The 14,881-nt window shown below is 44.9% G+C and overlaps 3 protein-coding genes across 4 annotated transcripts in view; 1 reads left to right on the top strand and 2 right to left on the bottom strand.

The window, feature by feature from the left end:
• Tango6 (transport and golgi organization 6) overlaps window positions 1-4,404 on the bottom strand; it is a 29,350-nt gene extending 24,946 nt beyond the window's left edge. Inside the window, exons 1-4 of one of the 2 annotated variants that reach the window (XR_016282901.1) lie at window positions 4,211-4,404; window positions 3,178-3,773; window positions 1,628-1,724; window positions 1,294-1,457 (exon numbers count right to left, since the gene is read on the bottom strand). Coding sequence is in view for 1 of the 2 variants with exons in the window: in XM_089543317.1 (XP_089399443.1) it covers window positions 1,294-1,457; window positions 1,628-1,724; window positions 3,178-3,773; window positions 4,211-4,277 (924 nt within the window). In the remaining variant the exon portion in view is untranslated. The remainder of the gene's footprint in view (window positions 1-1,293; window positions 1,458-1,627; window positions 1,725-3,177; window positions 3,774-4,210) is intronic. The other variant, XM_089543317.1, reaches the window with a different exon arrangement.
• A 31-nt stretch (window positions 4,405-4,435) lies between these two features.
• On the top strand, window positions 4,436-5,230 carry MagR (Iron-sulfur cluster assembly 1 homolog MagR). The gene has a single exon (XM_089543318.1). It carries the CDS (start codon window positions 4,658-4,660, stop codon window positions 5,045-5,047), a length of 390 nt encoding a protein of 129 aa, XP_089399444.1. The 5' UTR covers window positions 4,436-4,657; the 3' UTR covers window positions 5,048-5,230.
• ClpX (Caseinolytic protease chaperone subunit) overlaps window positions 5,221-14,881 on the bottom strand; it is a 30,342-nt gene continuing 20,681 nt past the window's right edge. The window contains exons 9-12 of the mRNA XM_089543320.1: window positions 13,417-13,670; window positions 11,224-11,523; window positions 10,397-10,489; window positions 5,221-6,558 (exon numbers count right to left, since the gene is read on the bottom strand). Of these exons, the coding sequence (XP_089399446.1) occupies window positions 6,379-6,558; window positions 10,397-10,489; window positions 11,224-11,523; window positions 13,417-13,670 (827 nt within the window). The 3' untranslated portion in view covers window positions 5,221-6,378. The remainder of the gene's footprint in view (window positions 6,559-10,396; window positions 10,490-11,223; window positions 11,524-13,416; window positions 13,671-14,881) is intronic.

The following is a 14,881-nucleotide window of genomic DNA, read 5'->3' as shown; positions in this document are numbered from 1 at the left end:
AATATTTGAAATGTTTAATGGGTAATATTTAACAATGCTAATAAATGGCAAAGCACTGCAAAAGACTTGTGGGCGACAAAAATAGCATTTAAGTTAAAAATGCAAGTTCTGAAAACCAAATGAGACAAACATAGGCTAAAATATAATATGACCAAAAATTACTTTATAATTATATGATTAATTAGGGAGCTGTTGGTTCCTGCTGATCACAGTTCATCCCAATTGCTCCAAGCTGAGAATCTCACGATCAAACAATTGGACCTGCTTGCACAAGTTAACCTGTCTCACCTCGCAAGGACTATAAAGGCACAAGGTATTCACGAAAGTTAACACTACAGGCTTCTGTGGGCCATTATTTTTAACATTATAAATGTACTTACACTGCAAGGAAATGGATTTATCGTATTGCTCGGTACTGTCAAAACTGTTGTATTTGTAATGCGAGAACAAAGTAGAAAGTAGCCCTTGCAAAACTCTCTAGAAAAGAACAAATTTTAACCCTTTCAAGCACCATTTCTTATTTTGATTCAAACAAAATATTTTTCTACCTAAATAGTACAACCAGATTTAAAGAAAGCCAATTCATTAGTTTTTCAGAGGAAAACGCCTATGGTCTATTTTTTACACTCATGTGCAAAATTACTTACGAACTGAAGGTAGCGCGAAGCTGTAAAATTAAAACACTACGATTAATGAAATTCGCACCCTAAGAATCGTGGAATCACCTTCTATATCTAAGATGCACATGATGAAAGAAATTTTAAAAAAGAATTGACATTAGTACTGGTCACAAAATCTGCTCGCAAAAAAAATGGCAGAGGACGTGCCACAAAGCTGTTCTGTGAAAGATTATTTGCTAGTTTGTTCGCGTAATAAAGCATCCCATTTGAAAGATGAGGGTGCTTAATAAGCCTGACACAAAGAATTCAGTGCTAGGTAGAGCAAAGCCTGAGAAAAAAATACGAGTTCACAATGTGCACAACTGTGCACAAAGCGATTCAAAGGGTTAAGGATGTAGATATTCTGCTCATAAAATAACTGCCCGTGGCTATTTCCATAGACTGCAGATGCACACTTTGAACAAGAGCCTGTTTGACACTTGCTACTTTGCTTTTAATGATGACGATGATGATAGTAAATTTGCCTTTTATTACTTTTACTATCCAAAACATGTCAAAACAGTGTTACAAATGAAAATTTCCGAAGACCCACAGGATTCCTTGTTCACACAGTAATGTTAACTGCACAGGCTTTGTTACCCTGCACAATCAGTAAGCACGACCAGAAACTTACGCCTTTTGCCTTGAGCTGGGATGCACTAGAAAGCAAAAGCAGGAGCTCTCGAACAATAATGGGCTGATATGTAGTTTCCAACAGGTGCTGCAAATCTAAAGAGAGGTACTGTCTGTCCTCCAACATTTCTTGAATCAAACTGATATCATCAGCTGGCACACTCGCTGCAAAAAGCAGGGAAAAAGAATATATGAGGCATGTCAATATAGAGTGATGGTGCAAGTATATACTTTCTGCCTATTCAATATTCCATAATAACACTGACAGAAATAAAAGTCACACCAATGAAAAGAGAACAAGCCTGGCAACAGCCTGGCATACACTGCTAACATACCTCTACATTTTGCTAACGATGACTTCAGCTCTGGAACAGTTGATGAATGGCTTGCAAAGCTGGGATTAGACTTAATGTTGCCACTCTCATCTGTAATCTGCATATAAGAAAGTTCAATTTTGCAGCAACAGCATCCTCACATACTTTTACCACCTGCAAGTGAGGCACAGATGCTGCCGTGATGTATAAGAGACAAGCAGCACATGTTAAATAGTGCATAAATGGCATCTGCACTACGCTGAGATACAAATGGAGACTTTGCCTTTAAATAAAAATTCATAACAAGAAAGGAGTAAGGAAATCAGAAATGACGACCTGTGTAAAAGTAGATCACATTTGATCATTTGAATGCATTCACAAAGAAACACAAAATGTAGCGCTGTGTCTAGACTAGAAGTGGAAATTTTACAACCTACAAATGAGTAGAACAAGGTGGGCATGGCTCCAGTGACAAGTACACGCCACAGTTTTAAAAGTTGTAATCGGTTTTTTCACATGCTCACTGCATCATGGGGCACTGGTGGGTCATGTCATGTACTCTCCCATTGTTACATCAAGTATTCAGCGTTTTCATGTAGTGAAGAAACAATATGTTTGAGTGAAATGAATGCAAGAGAAAGCTACTTTTGTGTTAGATTCCAAGAGAGATGGCTAGCGTCTATGCTAGGTGAGTAACACACTTCTGACCCACGACCCATCATGAGAGATCAGACGTCAACCAATGGTACATGGGCCATGGGTGGGTAAAACACTGGGTTTGCCACTTGAAAAGCAGTTTCCATTTGTCTGGACGTAGCAAACCAGGCGGTGGAGGTCAGGGAAGAGTAGGGGCGCTGTTCGCCAACTAACCCTGTGTGAAGGCTTTCCTCCTCCTTTATTTTTGCTCGTTAACTTCATTTGTTGAAGGACCAAATACAAGAGACCATGACTCACTCATATGAGAAAAGTGTGTCCGCATGCTTGAGTAACTTGATAAACATTCACAGAAAATTAAAAGATGGCATATGGGCTGCTGTGCATTTATCAGCACAATTAGGAGCCGAATGGAGACTAGAGTGGTGGGGAACAAGGTTGTTCAATTTAGGACAACTATCAGGGGAAGCTATTCATTTGCTTGGTGTGCTTGATGCTGGACAGCCTGGCAATAATTGATGTGGCAGATGATAATACTTGGCTGGAATGGAAGTCAGATGTGCAGATGGCTAGCATTTAGAAGGTTAAGCTGTAGCAACTTTAAGATTGCTTTGAACTATGCTTGCCATGACTGAATTCCAGCCCTTGCTGTTGAATTTTGATGGAGGTGAAATGCAGAAATGTGCATGTGCTGTGTGACATCAGTGCATGTTAAAGAACACCAGGTGATCAAAATTCATCCAGAGCCCCCTCACTACAGAACCTCTCATAGCCCATGTTCAATATCAGGACGTAGAACTCCACGTATTTAATTTATTTATTCAAAGCATAGCCATTGCATTTGGCCTATATGCTAGTGTTACTGCAAAGCAGCTGCTTGGATTCCAACACAAGGAAGGGTGTTTCAGTGAACTCACTTTACGGATTGGTGCATGGCAAAGTTGCAGTAATGCTGCTAGAACGTCAACAAGGTGGTGATGCAAAACCATGCTGCAAAGCACAGGGCTCTGGATGCACATAAGGAGAGCCCGGACAGAAGCCACCAGGTATCGATGCTTTTGCCATGGAAGTAGACGCGCACTGCAGTTGGGGAGAACACTGACTGTCCGTTGTTCGAGTGGCAGCCCCACACCCGGCAACAGGTTTGGGTTGATCCCAAGGGCCACCACAAACTGTAGCAGGCCTTGCACAGTCTTCTTTTGCAGCACGCCGAGGCAATTCGGAGGTGCAGGCGGCGCTTCAGAATGGTGAGAAGGCCCCTGAGGCTTCGATGGCGCCGCCACTATGGGCGATGCGTCCAGGACATCTTTTAACACGATCAGTAGAGAGATGCAGTGATCAAGGAAGAGCCAATGCCAGTCGTCACTGCTTTGTGGCTCTAGCAAATGCGGCGCACTCTCGGAGATTATTCTTCTGAGGTCTCCATTAGCTGATGCTTTCTCAGCAAAGCAATTGAGTCTCTGCTGCAGCAATAACTCAAAGCTACTTCCTGTTTCCGCTCGTGCTCGAGCATCTGAAAGTGAAAAGCTATTAGTTAAACCGAAGCCTCTACACAGCGAACTTGTTTGTCCTACCGAGCCACGCAACATAACACTGCATGTTGAGTTCCACCTTTACTTTCCTACTTCTTTAATCAGTACCCTCAAGAAGGTATTAATTGGCATGATTCCCAACTTTAGACCACAGTATCGGTAGCTTGGCAAAATCTCCAAGAGAACTGCTAAAGACGCCAGGACAGCGCAAGTAGAAATTGTTCCAGCGTGCAGAAATCTCATAATGAAGAGCTACGCTATGAGGACACATTTTTATATAGGTCTATGTGTTGTTACGTCATCCAACAGTGGTTAAAACCAGCTAAAAGGGAGGCTTCTCAATGAAATATCGATGATGACAACACAATCCATTGCATTCAAAGACCAGAAAGAATGTCTTTGGGTTACAGCAGCTTACCTTGGTCCTGCCCCGATGTTAGAACATCTATGATTGATATTATCGTCTTTACATCAGCGCTCGTCATATTTCACGAAAAATCAAAACAGTTCACGCAGCACATGACAGCACCAGAGCGCAAAATCAAAACCCCACTGCGCTACGATGCTAACAGTTGGCTAGCCTTGCGTTGACTTCAAACGCCCCTGTGGATTCTGAAGCCAAAGGGACGCTTGCAGCCAACATTAGCCACTTATCGTCTTTTCTACGCTGCTCTAACTGCGCTGCGCGATCTGCAGAAAGCGTGCAAAAATTGCGGTAGGACCGTACATGTTCCGCAGCGGCGCGTGAAGATGTTACGCGACAGCTATTTTGAGGTCTTTTTTCCAACATCTAGTCATCGGCAGTGAATGTGCCTTCCGAACTATGTATCTGCAGTGAAGTTGAGAAGTTTGGTGGATCAAGAAGATGGCATCGAAACTCACCGCAACCGTGCGTGCAGTGGGCTCTAAGCGGCTCAACGTGCCACAGCGTGCTGCGCTAGTGCTTACCAAAGCAGCCGTGGATCGCGTTAAGGCCTTGTTAGCCGCAAAGAAAGACGTCATCGGTCTGAGAGTTGGCGTCAAGCACCGCGGTTGCAATGGCCTCACGTACGTTTTGGACTATGCCACCGAGAAGGGAAAGTTCGACGCCGAAGTGCAACAGGATGGTGTGAAGGTTTTCATCGATTCTAAGGCTCAGCTCACACTTCTTGGCACGGAGATGGACTACGTTGAAACAGAACTGTCCAGTGAATTCGTTTTCAACAACCCAAATGTGAAAGGAACTTGTGGCTGTGGCGAGAGCTTCACCGTGTGACCTCTGGTCTGCTATTTTCTCGTTTGTTAGGTCGCAAATGAGGACATACTAGAACAAATTATAGGTTGTTCCTTTTGTAGCTACATGGCTGTTCGAGTGGTTACAACTTTGAGTAGAATTTGTCACGTTTACCAGTGCGCAACGTGAGTAGAACGATAAACTCGGCAAACAAAAACTGCAAAACTGAGTCTTTATTTTCATCATATACACCGTTTAACAAATGCTGCATCAGCCATGCTATAGCACAGTATCGTACAAGTTTTTAAACATTCGTGGCAACGTCCTTTCTTGAAACTAAACCGTGTTTTCGTGGCACTGCTGCAAGTATGAGAAAATGTGCAAAGTTTGTATCTCTTGTGGTGAAATGAAAATGTGATGGCTTACTTTAACTTTCAAAATGCAAAATAATGCACCTACTAATGTACCAAACAAACAACAAACAGCTTTAAAACATTGGGCAGGATACTTGGCATCAAGTTCACTTGATGCAACAGCCCAGACCCTTATTTGATGCATTCCAGATGGCATTCCAGACAGCTGAACAGTCAGCTGGGAAGCTACTAGGCTTTTGTCCTCTTCCCAGAATTTTATGAATGTTAAAAATTTATTGTCTTTCACCCACAATGTCATTTCGTAAACACGATACTTGTGAAATCTTCAGGTTTGATAAGCGTGGTGATGGACTCGAGATTTGCATACTGCACTGTCCAACACACTTTGTCAAAACTCTGAGCGGAAGAAAACAAGATGTTGCCAAGTTCTAAATTTGTAACTAACCTAGCATGGCTGCAGCAGGCACTGCTGACAATGTGGCTTCACTTCTCACTCGTGCTCTGGACGCAAGCTGCTCTTGAGGACCTCCCATCGACAGTGAGATCAGCTGGTCCCCATCCACATTACAGCGACAGCACAATCTACTGTTCCACAGCAGCTCAGGAGTGGAGTTTCACTTACTGATGAAACAAAAATTTTTACACTACAATTCACAAATCTGCATGGAGGCCGAGAAAAGTCTTTTCCACCCGCTTAGGGAAGGTGTACCAAAAGCAAGAAATATTGTCTGTTCAAGGTCTCCAATAATTTTTTCAGGCAAGCAGCACATGGCTTTAAACTTCAATGCTGCGCAATGGGTCTCTCACAATGAGACCCCTAGATGCAGAAGAGCACCTACAGCTTTTTTCACCGACTCCTATACATGAGAGAGTTCTTTTGACAGTCTTTTCTTCATGGCTGTCTTCTTTTTTTTCCCTAGTTTTTGTTTGTTTTGTCCAAAATAACAGTCCCACATGCAAAGCGAAGAGAAAGACACAAGCTTCTGCAATCATCCGTCCCTAGGAACTGACTGCCCTCTCCTGGTCGGCAGTGGGGCTGTCGTCGTAAAAATCTCGTTCAACAGGTCGGCCACGTATGTACAGAGGTGCACACTTCCCCATGGCACAGTCATGTGTGATATGGACACTTGTAACGTCAGACCCTGGAATCTCAAACATGGGCTCCAGAAGGATGGTTTCCTGTAAAAAAGGGGAGAGAAGCAATGGAAAATGTGGAGCTCAACAATGAAAAAGAAAAATCGCATGCAATCAGTGCGACTGATGCTGAGGGGAATGTGTTCGCAAGTGGGCTGTGATTTCATGAGTGCATTGGCTTGTGGCGCCCTGCCTGTGCAGCCACACAAACCCGTGTGTGCCAGAGATTTGCGGCACACACTGCGCGCAGATCTGCCAACAAGTGCCATAGCGCGAGATGCTGGCAGTTTAGCATGCGGGGAGGAAGGCTGCTTGTCATGTTTTCAAATTTTTAAAAATCATTTGGACTGTAGTCCAATTTGTTGAACTGAGATGCCCAGCTGGATAAAGCATTACACTTCCACCTTTCTCCCTTCCCTAACAGGGCGGTTCCCTGCACTGAGATATGAGACAACTGCTGCGCCATTTCCTTTCCTCAAACACTAATTTTTTAAGCGTTAAAATTTTAAGTCACATCAAGCATAGGGGTCAAACCAGACACACATCCGAACATGGGCTGGCACATGGAGGTGGCGCCGTGCTCTTGCGTTTGTACTGTACTGTGCACGGTCAAAAGTTGACGATTTTCAAGGCACATCGCGAGAGGCGTTTGGACTTTATTGTGCAGAGATAAGAGTAGATGAAGGCAAAAATTTCTAAAGCACAGCACAAGAGGCTGGCAGTTTAACACGTGGGGAGAAAGGCTGCAGCAACAGCCAAATGGTCTAAAGCAGTAGCAAGTTAAACTGATCTGCTCGCGCCACCACCGGTTCGAATCCTGCTCAAGGACATAAGTGTTATAAGTTTTTAATGGTTAACATTAGAAGGGTCTGTGCAAGTGGAAGTGGTGACCACTGACTGAAAGTAGCCAGTGGCAGGTGGCCCACATGCCACGATGCCCACCAGGCCATGAACAAACTTAGTATACTACCTATACCCACACCAGCGGGCCGTATCTGCGCCCTCCGGACGCATTGTCCCTCGAGGTCCTTGCCATTGCGCATGCCCTCCAGTCATTTGCCCTCCTTCCCTCTCTTCAAGAGTACACAGTCTATTCAGACTAACAAGCCGCTGTACACAACATACAGAACCACACCCTAAACCCTTCTCTCCAACAGGAGATCGAATGCACGGTCTCCGCACTGCAGCCTTCCATCGTTTTCCTCCGCTGGGTCCCTGGGCATTCAGGGATTGACGGCAATGAGCTGGCCCATCAGCTTGCCCGCGACACACTTTTCCGGGCATCGTTGATCCCCTGGCCCAAGCCCTCGGAGGACGGTGGGAGACTCACCCTTCTCCGTGCCATAACAGAGGTCTACTTCGAGCTTCGCCTCGACAAATGCCTTTACCCTCCCCCTCATCCATCACTCACGGTGCCGGAGGCTCGCCTTCTTCGGCACATCCGAATGAATGCAGTCATCACCCCATCTCGCCTCTTTCTCTATCGCTATCAATCGAACCCTTCCTGTCCCAACTGCCCCTGTATCTATGCGGACCTGGCCCATTGCCTCTTCTATTGCCCGGCTGCTCGGCAGTCAGATTCCTACCCCCCCTTCTCTATCCATCACCACCTGGCTTGACTGGCTTGGCGCTGAAGGGGAGGAAGAACAGCGACTTCTGGTCGCTCAGGTGGTCGACATGCTCGGCCTGTAAATTATGGCCGAATAAAGGTCTACTACTACTACTACTACTACTACTACTACTACTACTACTACTACTACTACTACTAGGTACCTCAGATATAACGAACCTCAGTATGCCACCTTGGATATAAGATATGATGACCTTTGTGTGTTTACCTCAGATATAATGAACTTTCGTGTCTGGACCTTTGATGTAATGAACTTGGCGCGTTGACCTCAGATATAATGAACCCAAGTGTACCACCTCAGATATAATGAACCCAAGTGTACCACCTCAGATATAATGAACCTAAGTGTACCATCTCGGACATAATGAACTTCAGTGTTTAAAACTTGGATATAATGAACACTTGGCTGCTAACTCATTCATATGATCCACCAAGGAATGCCTAAGAGCTTTTTTTTTCTTCACACTCTGTTGGAGATGCACCGGACCCCGGGTTCTCGTTCACATAACCGTTTTAATGCTAATGCAATAAAACATCTGCTGAAATATCAGTGAAGTGGCTCAAAAATGCTAGCACTTTTAAGCACTGAGGCACAGTGCAAGGAAAACAAGACAGTGCCTTTTCAGCACTTCCCGATGATTATGGTGCCTGTTCTCACATAATCAAGCGGAGTACTTGAAAAATGCATTTATTACAAGAGCCTGCTTTGACGAGTTATTGCACAGACAACTATAAGTCATGTGAATACTTTTTCTCTATCATACATCAGCATCCAAATGCTTGAACAACAACAGTTTGTGTGGCCTAAAGTACTTTCACGTTCCTCCACCATAGCATTACCAAGATTTGTGGTTTTGTAAAACAAAACTTTATGCGAATTCTGCATGAGCATTTACTACAAACTTGGTACCTAAGATGCACTGCAATTACAACTGCCAAGAACAGCTGGATAGCTATGCCAATGTTGGTTTTGGTGGGTTTCTTCAATTCACGATAGAGGTTAGTAAATGTGATGACGTGACCCCCACGTTTGACTCAAAATGAGCTTCAATTGACTAAAACGTGTCCCGAGATTATGATAGAAAAGGAACAATCTTGCTTGGTATTTTAAGAACTTAGCACTGCAATATCGAATTGACTAGGGTTTATAATATTACTTTGAATTTAAAATCACATAAAGCAAACTGAAGTACCATCCTGCTGTGAAACTTTGTCATTATCGGTGTGTCCCCACACATGACTTATTCTTCGAGAGGTACAGTCTTCGTCAAATGTACTCTTGCAATGCTACTTGATAAATAGATGGCAAAGTGTGTGAAACTAGCCAGTTCCGCTGTCGTTGACAACATTAATAAGCACAGACCTCAGCTCAGCAGCCGCACAGAACTACAATCATACTTTTTGCACAAATAAAGTTTTTCTCTCTCTTTTTACACACTGCATGGCTGCCTGCTCTTGCAATTGAGGCATAAGGGTACCGCTTGCACTGTTCAGTCAACTGAACACACCTCTTTGCTTAGAAGTGATGATGACTGCTTTGCACTTTTAAATTGAAAGTGCACTTACTCTGAGCCATTTAAAAAAGCGGCACATGTTCGCATTACAGTAAACCCTTGTTAATAGAGAGCCACAAAACTATAGAATAAATTTTGAGATAAGCTATCAAGGTTTTAAGTGCATCAACTATGCAGTGTAGAAATTTAAACCTTCCACCTATCTTTATTTTGCAACATAAATTCCCAACACACTTTGAGCAATTACAATTACAGAAGCCATGACCTTGGCACAGTAGTGCAAGAGAGACAGTAGACAAAGAGAAGCATGTGATCGCATTGATGATGTGAAAGTAGCAGCTGGCCACCGTCATCCAAGCCGTGGTTCAGACGACATTGCTACCCATGGGGGGTGGGTGGTAAGGGGGGGGTGCAAGTGGTCCGAGACACCACACCAGCTCACCACAAAAACGTTTCGAGATAAGTGGGAACAAACACAAAGTGCCTACTGAGATTTATTGCATAGCATGGTAAAATTTCAACTCAAACAATATCTCGAGACATGCAAGTTTAGAGTTAACAAGAGCTCACCACAACTGTGTGCAAAGCAGCGCCACACACAAAGTGGGCGCTCTTCACGAGATATCCTAGAGAAGTCATGCTTTGGAAAAGGGTAAGTACACCCTGACAGAAATGGTGCTGTGCAAGGTTCTAGCACACCAATTCAATGACTAAGAAGGCAAGGTGAAGAGCAGCCTACCATGATTGCCCGCAGCCCCCTGGCACCAGTCTTGCGCTCCATGGCAAGGTGGGCAATGGCCCTCAAAGCCTCCGGCTCGAAGGTCAGCTCCACCTGGGAGACCATCCAAACTTTTCTATCCAACAATACTATGGCCAAAACTTGTTTACATGCAGCTGCAGGCCGAAAATGCACCAACACCAGAATTTAAAAATGGCGCGCATGTGGTGCCAAAAGATGCCAAATTCAGCTAACTGTGCTAAAATATACTTTGACCAGACAAAATTTGAAGAGCTTGGTTCAACACACAGTATTAAAGGCCAACTGCAACAAAAGTTTACTTTAGCTAGAAGGCCTCTCAATATGCTCTCAATAGGGCAAAACACATGCCTAGAATGACCGAACTGCGTGTCCCACAGCTCCCAAAGCCGCTGCCGACCAGGAAGAGAAAAAATTACGATTAAATCCTATGAGTTCAACTGCACCTGCCTACACCCATATCATTTCTAACCAAATGCTATTGCTAGATATCCCGTGTTCAGCCTGAAACACGCTCAGAACGTGTTCTAGGCAAGCGTTTTGCCCTCTGTACATTAGGAATATAATGGAGACAAAGTTCCATGCTTGTTAGAAAACTAGTACTGTTACAAGCATATAAAAAGCTCTGTAGCAGACGAGTGCATTCAGTGACGTGCCATGCAGTTAGGCAAGCTACAATATATAATGTAGGGTTGGGAAAAATATAACGCAGGATTATGCAATTGAGTAAGCACAATTGCTCTTAATTAAACACGATGACTGTGCAACAGGAAAGCTCAGCAACTATCGCAGTCAGAGCAGTGGCCCACCTTGTCCATGCCAAAGAGCATCTGATACTGGGGCACCAGTGCGTTGCGTGGCTCTGTCAAGATCTGCACCAGCATGTCCTCACTCAAGCTGTGGAAGGGCACCAGCACAGGAAAGCGGCCCACAAACTCGGGTATCATGCCAAACTCAATGAGGTCGCGAGCCTCCACCCCTCGCAGGAGGGCGTCCTGCTCTGCATTGTCGTCGCTGGCACTCGAGTGTGGCGAGGCATTGGCCAGGCCTGCTTGCGATGCTGCCCGCCGCCCTGGGGAGTCCAGCGAGGGTGCACAGAAGCCCAGGTACTGCAGCAGGAAGGAAAGGGAGACGGGCCAAACCTTACAAACATGGAACAACAGCACAGCTCAATGCTGAGAGCAGCAGACGCAGCACTCACTTAGCATCCAAGATACGAAAAATAAGAGCTACAGCAACTACAAACACACATCGAACCACGCATGCATATTCCCAATTTCCGTTCTTATGATCTTCTGATCTATTAGGGTTTAAGTGCACTGATAGCTTGGGCATAGCATGCTGAAAGCTCGGGCATAGCATGCTTTCATGAAAACTGCACTGCCTATGGCATGATGTACGCTGCCTTTTAAATAGTGACAAGCCCTTCCATGGAGTCAAATGAGACTGTCAACCATTCTGCCAATCTATAACTGCATGAGTTGGCAATAAACACCTTATGTATGCTAGCCTCCTTGCAGCCGTGCATCAACAACTGAATCGGCATAAATTTGGTTTATGGTTTATGGAGGTTTAACGTCCCAAAGCGACTCAGCCTATGAGGGACGCCGTAGTGAGTTGAAGCTGTAACAAAAGACATAGTTTAAAAATGTGTCAATCTTACAAATTACTGCAAGAACACACACTTAATAAGGGCTCACATATGATACGAGGTGTAATTTGGGGATAGCAAAACAAGAAAACAAAAGCTCTCAGCTGCACATAATTAAAGTGAGAAAAAGTAACTGAAAGCATTTATTCACACTGCATTTTGCGCATTTGGTGATCACCGTCGTCAGGTGCACTGTCTTCAAAGAGTCCCTTGTCAAAGATGTCTTTTCAATATGCCGCATTTCTTGAAAACACAACCAACGACCTCCTGAGGAATGCTTGCCTAAGTGTCTATGATACAACTGCACAGCGTGGCTGAAGAGGCCTATTTCAGCCATACAGTAACTGTATGCTTTCCCTATCTCATCCATTTCATGCAGCAGCGCTTGATGGGGTGCCAATGCTTTCGACATATACAATTATACTTTCCTTTTAAAAGCAGCTGAGTACTGCTTTTGCGGTCCTGAGAACCTGCAAGGTGCAACTGTCCTCCTTCCGACAGTGTGGACTGTGAGGTCAGCGTGGTGAAATAACATCAAAATCAAAATAGTTGCCTGACGCTATCATCAGATAACGCCTCCTCTCATTGGAAGCCTGATGGCGATAGCGCCGAATAATAAACTATAAACTGAAACTGCAGATCTGCACCAACAATTGTTTGGATTCGCATATAATATGAGGTGGAAATTTGACATGCTAAAATCAGAAAAAAAAAATATAATATACACAGGTTCTTGCAGTGTGAGCCCCACCACAACTGAAATTGCCTGGAGCACTCATGGTGCAAATGCTGGTAGCTGCCGCAAACAGGGGAACCCCACTTATCAAAGTAAGCTGACATTTATGAAAAAGCCAGGAAGCAAGATGCAAGAGAGAACCATTTTTTGCAGGTAAAAAGGCCCATGGCCATGCCAAATGATCCCCACCTACATTGGCTGCACCCCGAAACTGAGGCTATCTGATGAAATATAATCACAGCACCCATATCATAGGCTGAACAATCAAAAAAGTAGACGCATTTGTCTACAAGCAACAAATTCTTCCTTCTTTGTCTGCTCGGCTCACCTGCACACCATGGATAACCTAATACTATGTAAATTCCGAAAAGAAAGATCGCACAGTACAGTCTTAGTCAAAAGTGCCCTGCTCATAGGGTTTACAGCCAAGCCATGTAGTGGGATACAAATCGGACTCTTAAAGCTCCAAAGCTCCACAGGGGCAAAAACAAAGAGATCTACTCGCTCTCCAGGGATTTGGAGCTACAGGGACGCTGCAAGTACCCTGCCAAATAGCTCAACAACAAACCCTATATGCCAGACACTTCTGACAGAGACAGACCATGCTAAAGGTACCTTTTCATTGCGCCTGCGTCCGACAATGCGGTCAAGGCCATTGAAGGCCCCGGAAGCAACAAAGAGCACGTTGGTGGTGTCGACAGTGAGGGCGTCACCCCGCAGCTTGCGGGAACTCCGCTCGGGAACGCTGACTAGGGTGCCCTCGAGCATCTTGAGCATGCCCTGCTGCACCCCCTCGCCACCGACATCCCTCAGCTGGTGGATGCCAGGGACGGCGCCAATTTTGTCTACTTCGTCCAAGAACACTATGCCTGCAGATGGAAAATACAGCAAGAAAAGAATCCCACGACGGTCATTTTATGTTACAGAAGGGGGAGGGGGGTGGGGGGAGACAGTAGATGGCATCCATATGTGGATGCCATCTAGAGGCTCAGTACACACTTGTGCTACAGAAAGAAAAACTACTGTTAGCTATACACATAAAAGAATCACAAACCTAACAGAATCAGACCGAAGCCAAAATATCAGCCAAAAATTTACTGCTCGGCCTCCACTTTTGCACATGATACTCTCCAGGGTTAAGTCATGCAACCTGCAACGACACTGTCTACATTAAGCGTCTTAACAAATAAAAAGCGTTTCAATAAGTACTACAGTAAAAGCTCTTTAGTACAACTGCTGTTAATTCGGAAATCTGCATAATTTGAACTACCGGCTCGATCCCAGCCAACGCCCATGTAAGTCTATGGCATCGCACGCTGCCGACATGGCGGAACAACGTGAAAGTTGCACCAGAGTAAAACATGAACTTCAACGACAGGAAAGTTTACAACCACAATTAGCTACCACGGCTGACACAGTGCACCATCCTCACGTGCGACCGGCTTCTTCTCATGTCAAACGCAGCAGTCTCCACAGCTTTTGCTCATGTAGCGCTACACGAAGTGGTACCCCAACAGTTTATGCTCATCAGCAGCGTAAAAGAACAGGACGTAGCAAAAAAGGCACGAGACAAGCAGTACAAGACATCGTCGAAGCTTGGTTGCTCGTGTGATTCTGGCGCCCACCACAGATGCGTGGCAGGAGCGGGGACAAGAGTCCGTTTCCTAGGGCAACGGCGGCCGGGCAGACTGAGAGAGACAACGTACGAGAAGAGGTGGGCGCTCCACTCTCCCCACCCCTTGTGTAGTGGTGTCTTTTGAGACATGGCAGAGATGGTGGAGGCTGCTGCCACAGTCTTGTTAACAAAGTGATCACGAAATGTTTCCCCGTACTTATAACTTTGAGTAAGAAGGTTTACTGCGAAGCTTTGCTAGGCAATTTCATCGACACTTATTTTTCATTCTAATTTCCATCCTGCATTGTCCTTTTCGAGTCTACACGTGAAAACTGTAATGAAAACCTCCATGTAACAACAACTGCGGACTTTCTCAACTTCATTACAACTTGGCTTAACTCTGCAAACTCAGCCACGATGACTGAGTGTGGCACCGGTGCATGCTGTCAAGGTTAGACTACATGT

Source organism: Amblyomma mixtum, chromosome 5 (assembly GCF_055824585.1).
Source record: "Amblyomma mixtum isolate Tamu chromosome 5, ASM5582458v1, whole genome shotgun sequence".
Taxonomy (NCBI): Eukaryota; Metazoa; Arthropoda; class Arachnida; order Ixodida; family Ixodidae; genus Amblyomma; species Amblyomma mixtum.
Note: the sequence above shows the minus strand (reverse complement) of the source record. Positions and strands in the feature narration are given on the sequence as shown.

Bases quoted from the DNA above. Each gene is read 5' to 3' on its own strand.
- MagR (XM_089543318.1), top strand. From the start codon at position 4,658: ATGGCATCGAAACTCACCGCAACCGTGCGTGCAGTGGGCTCTAAGCGG.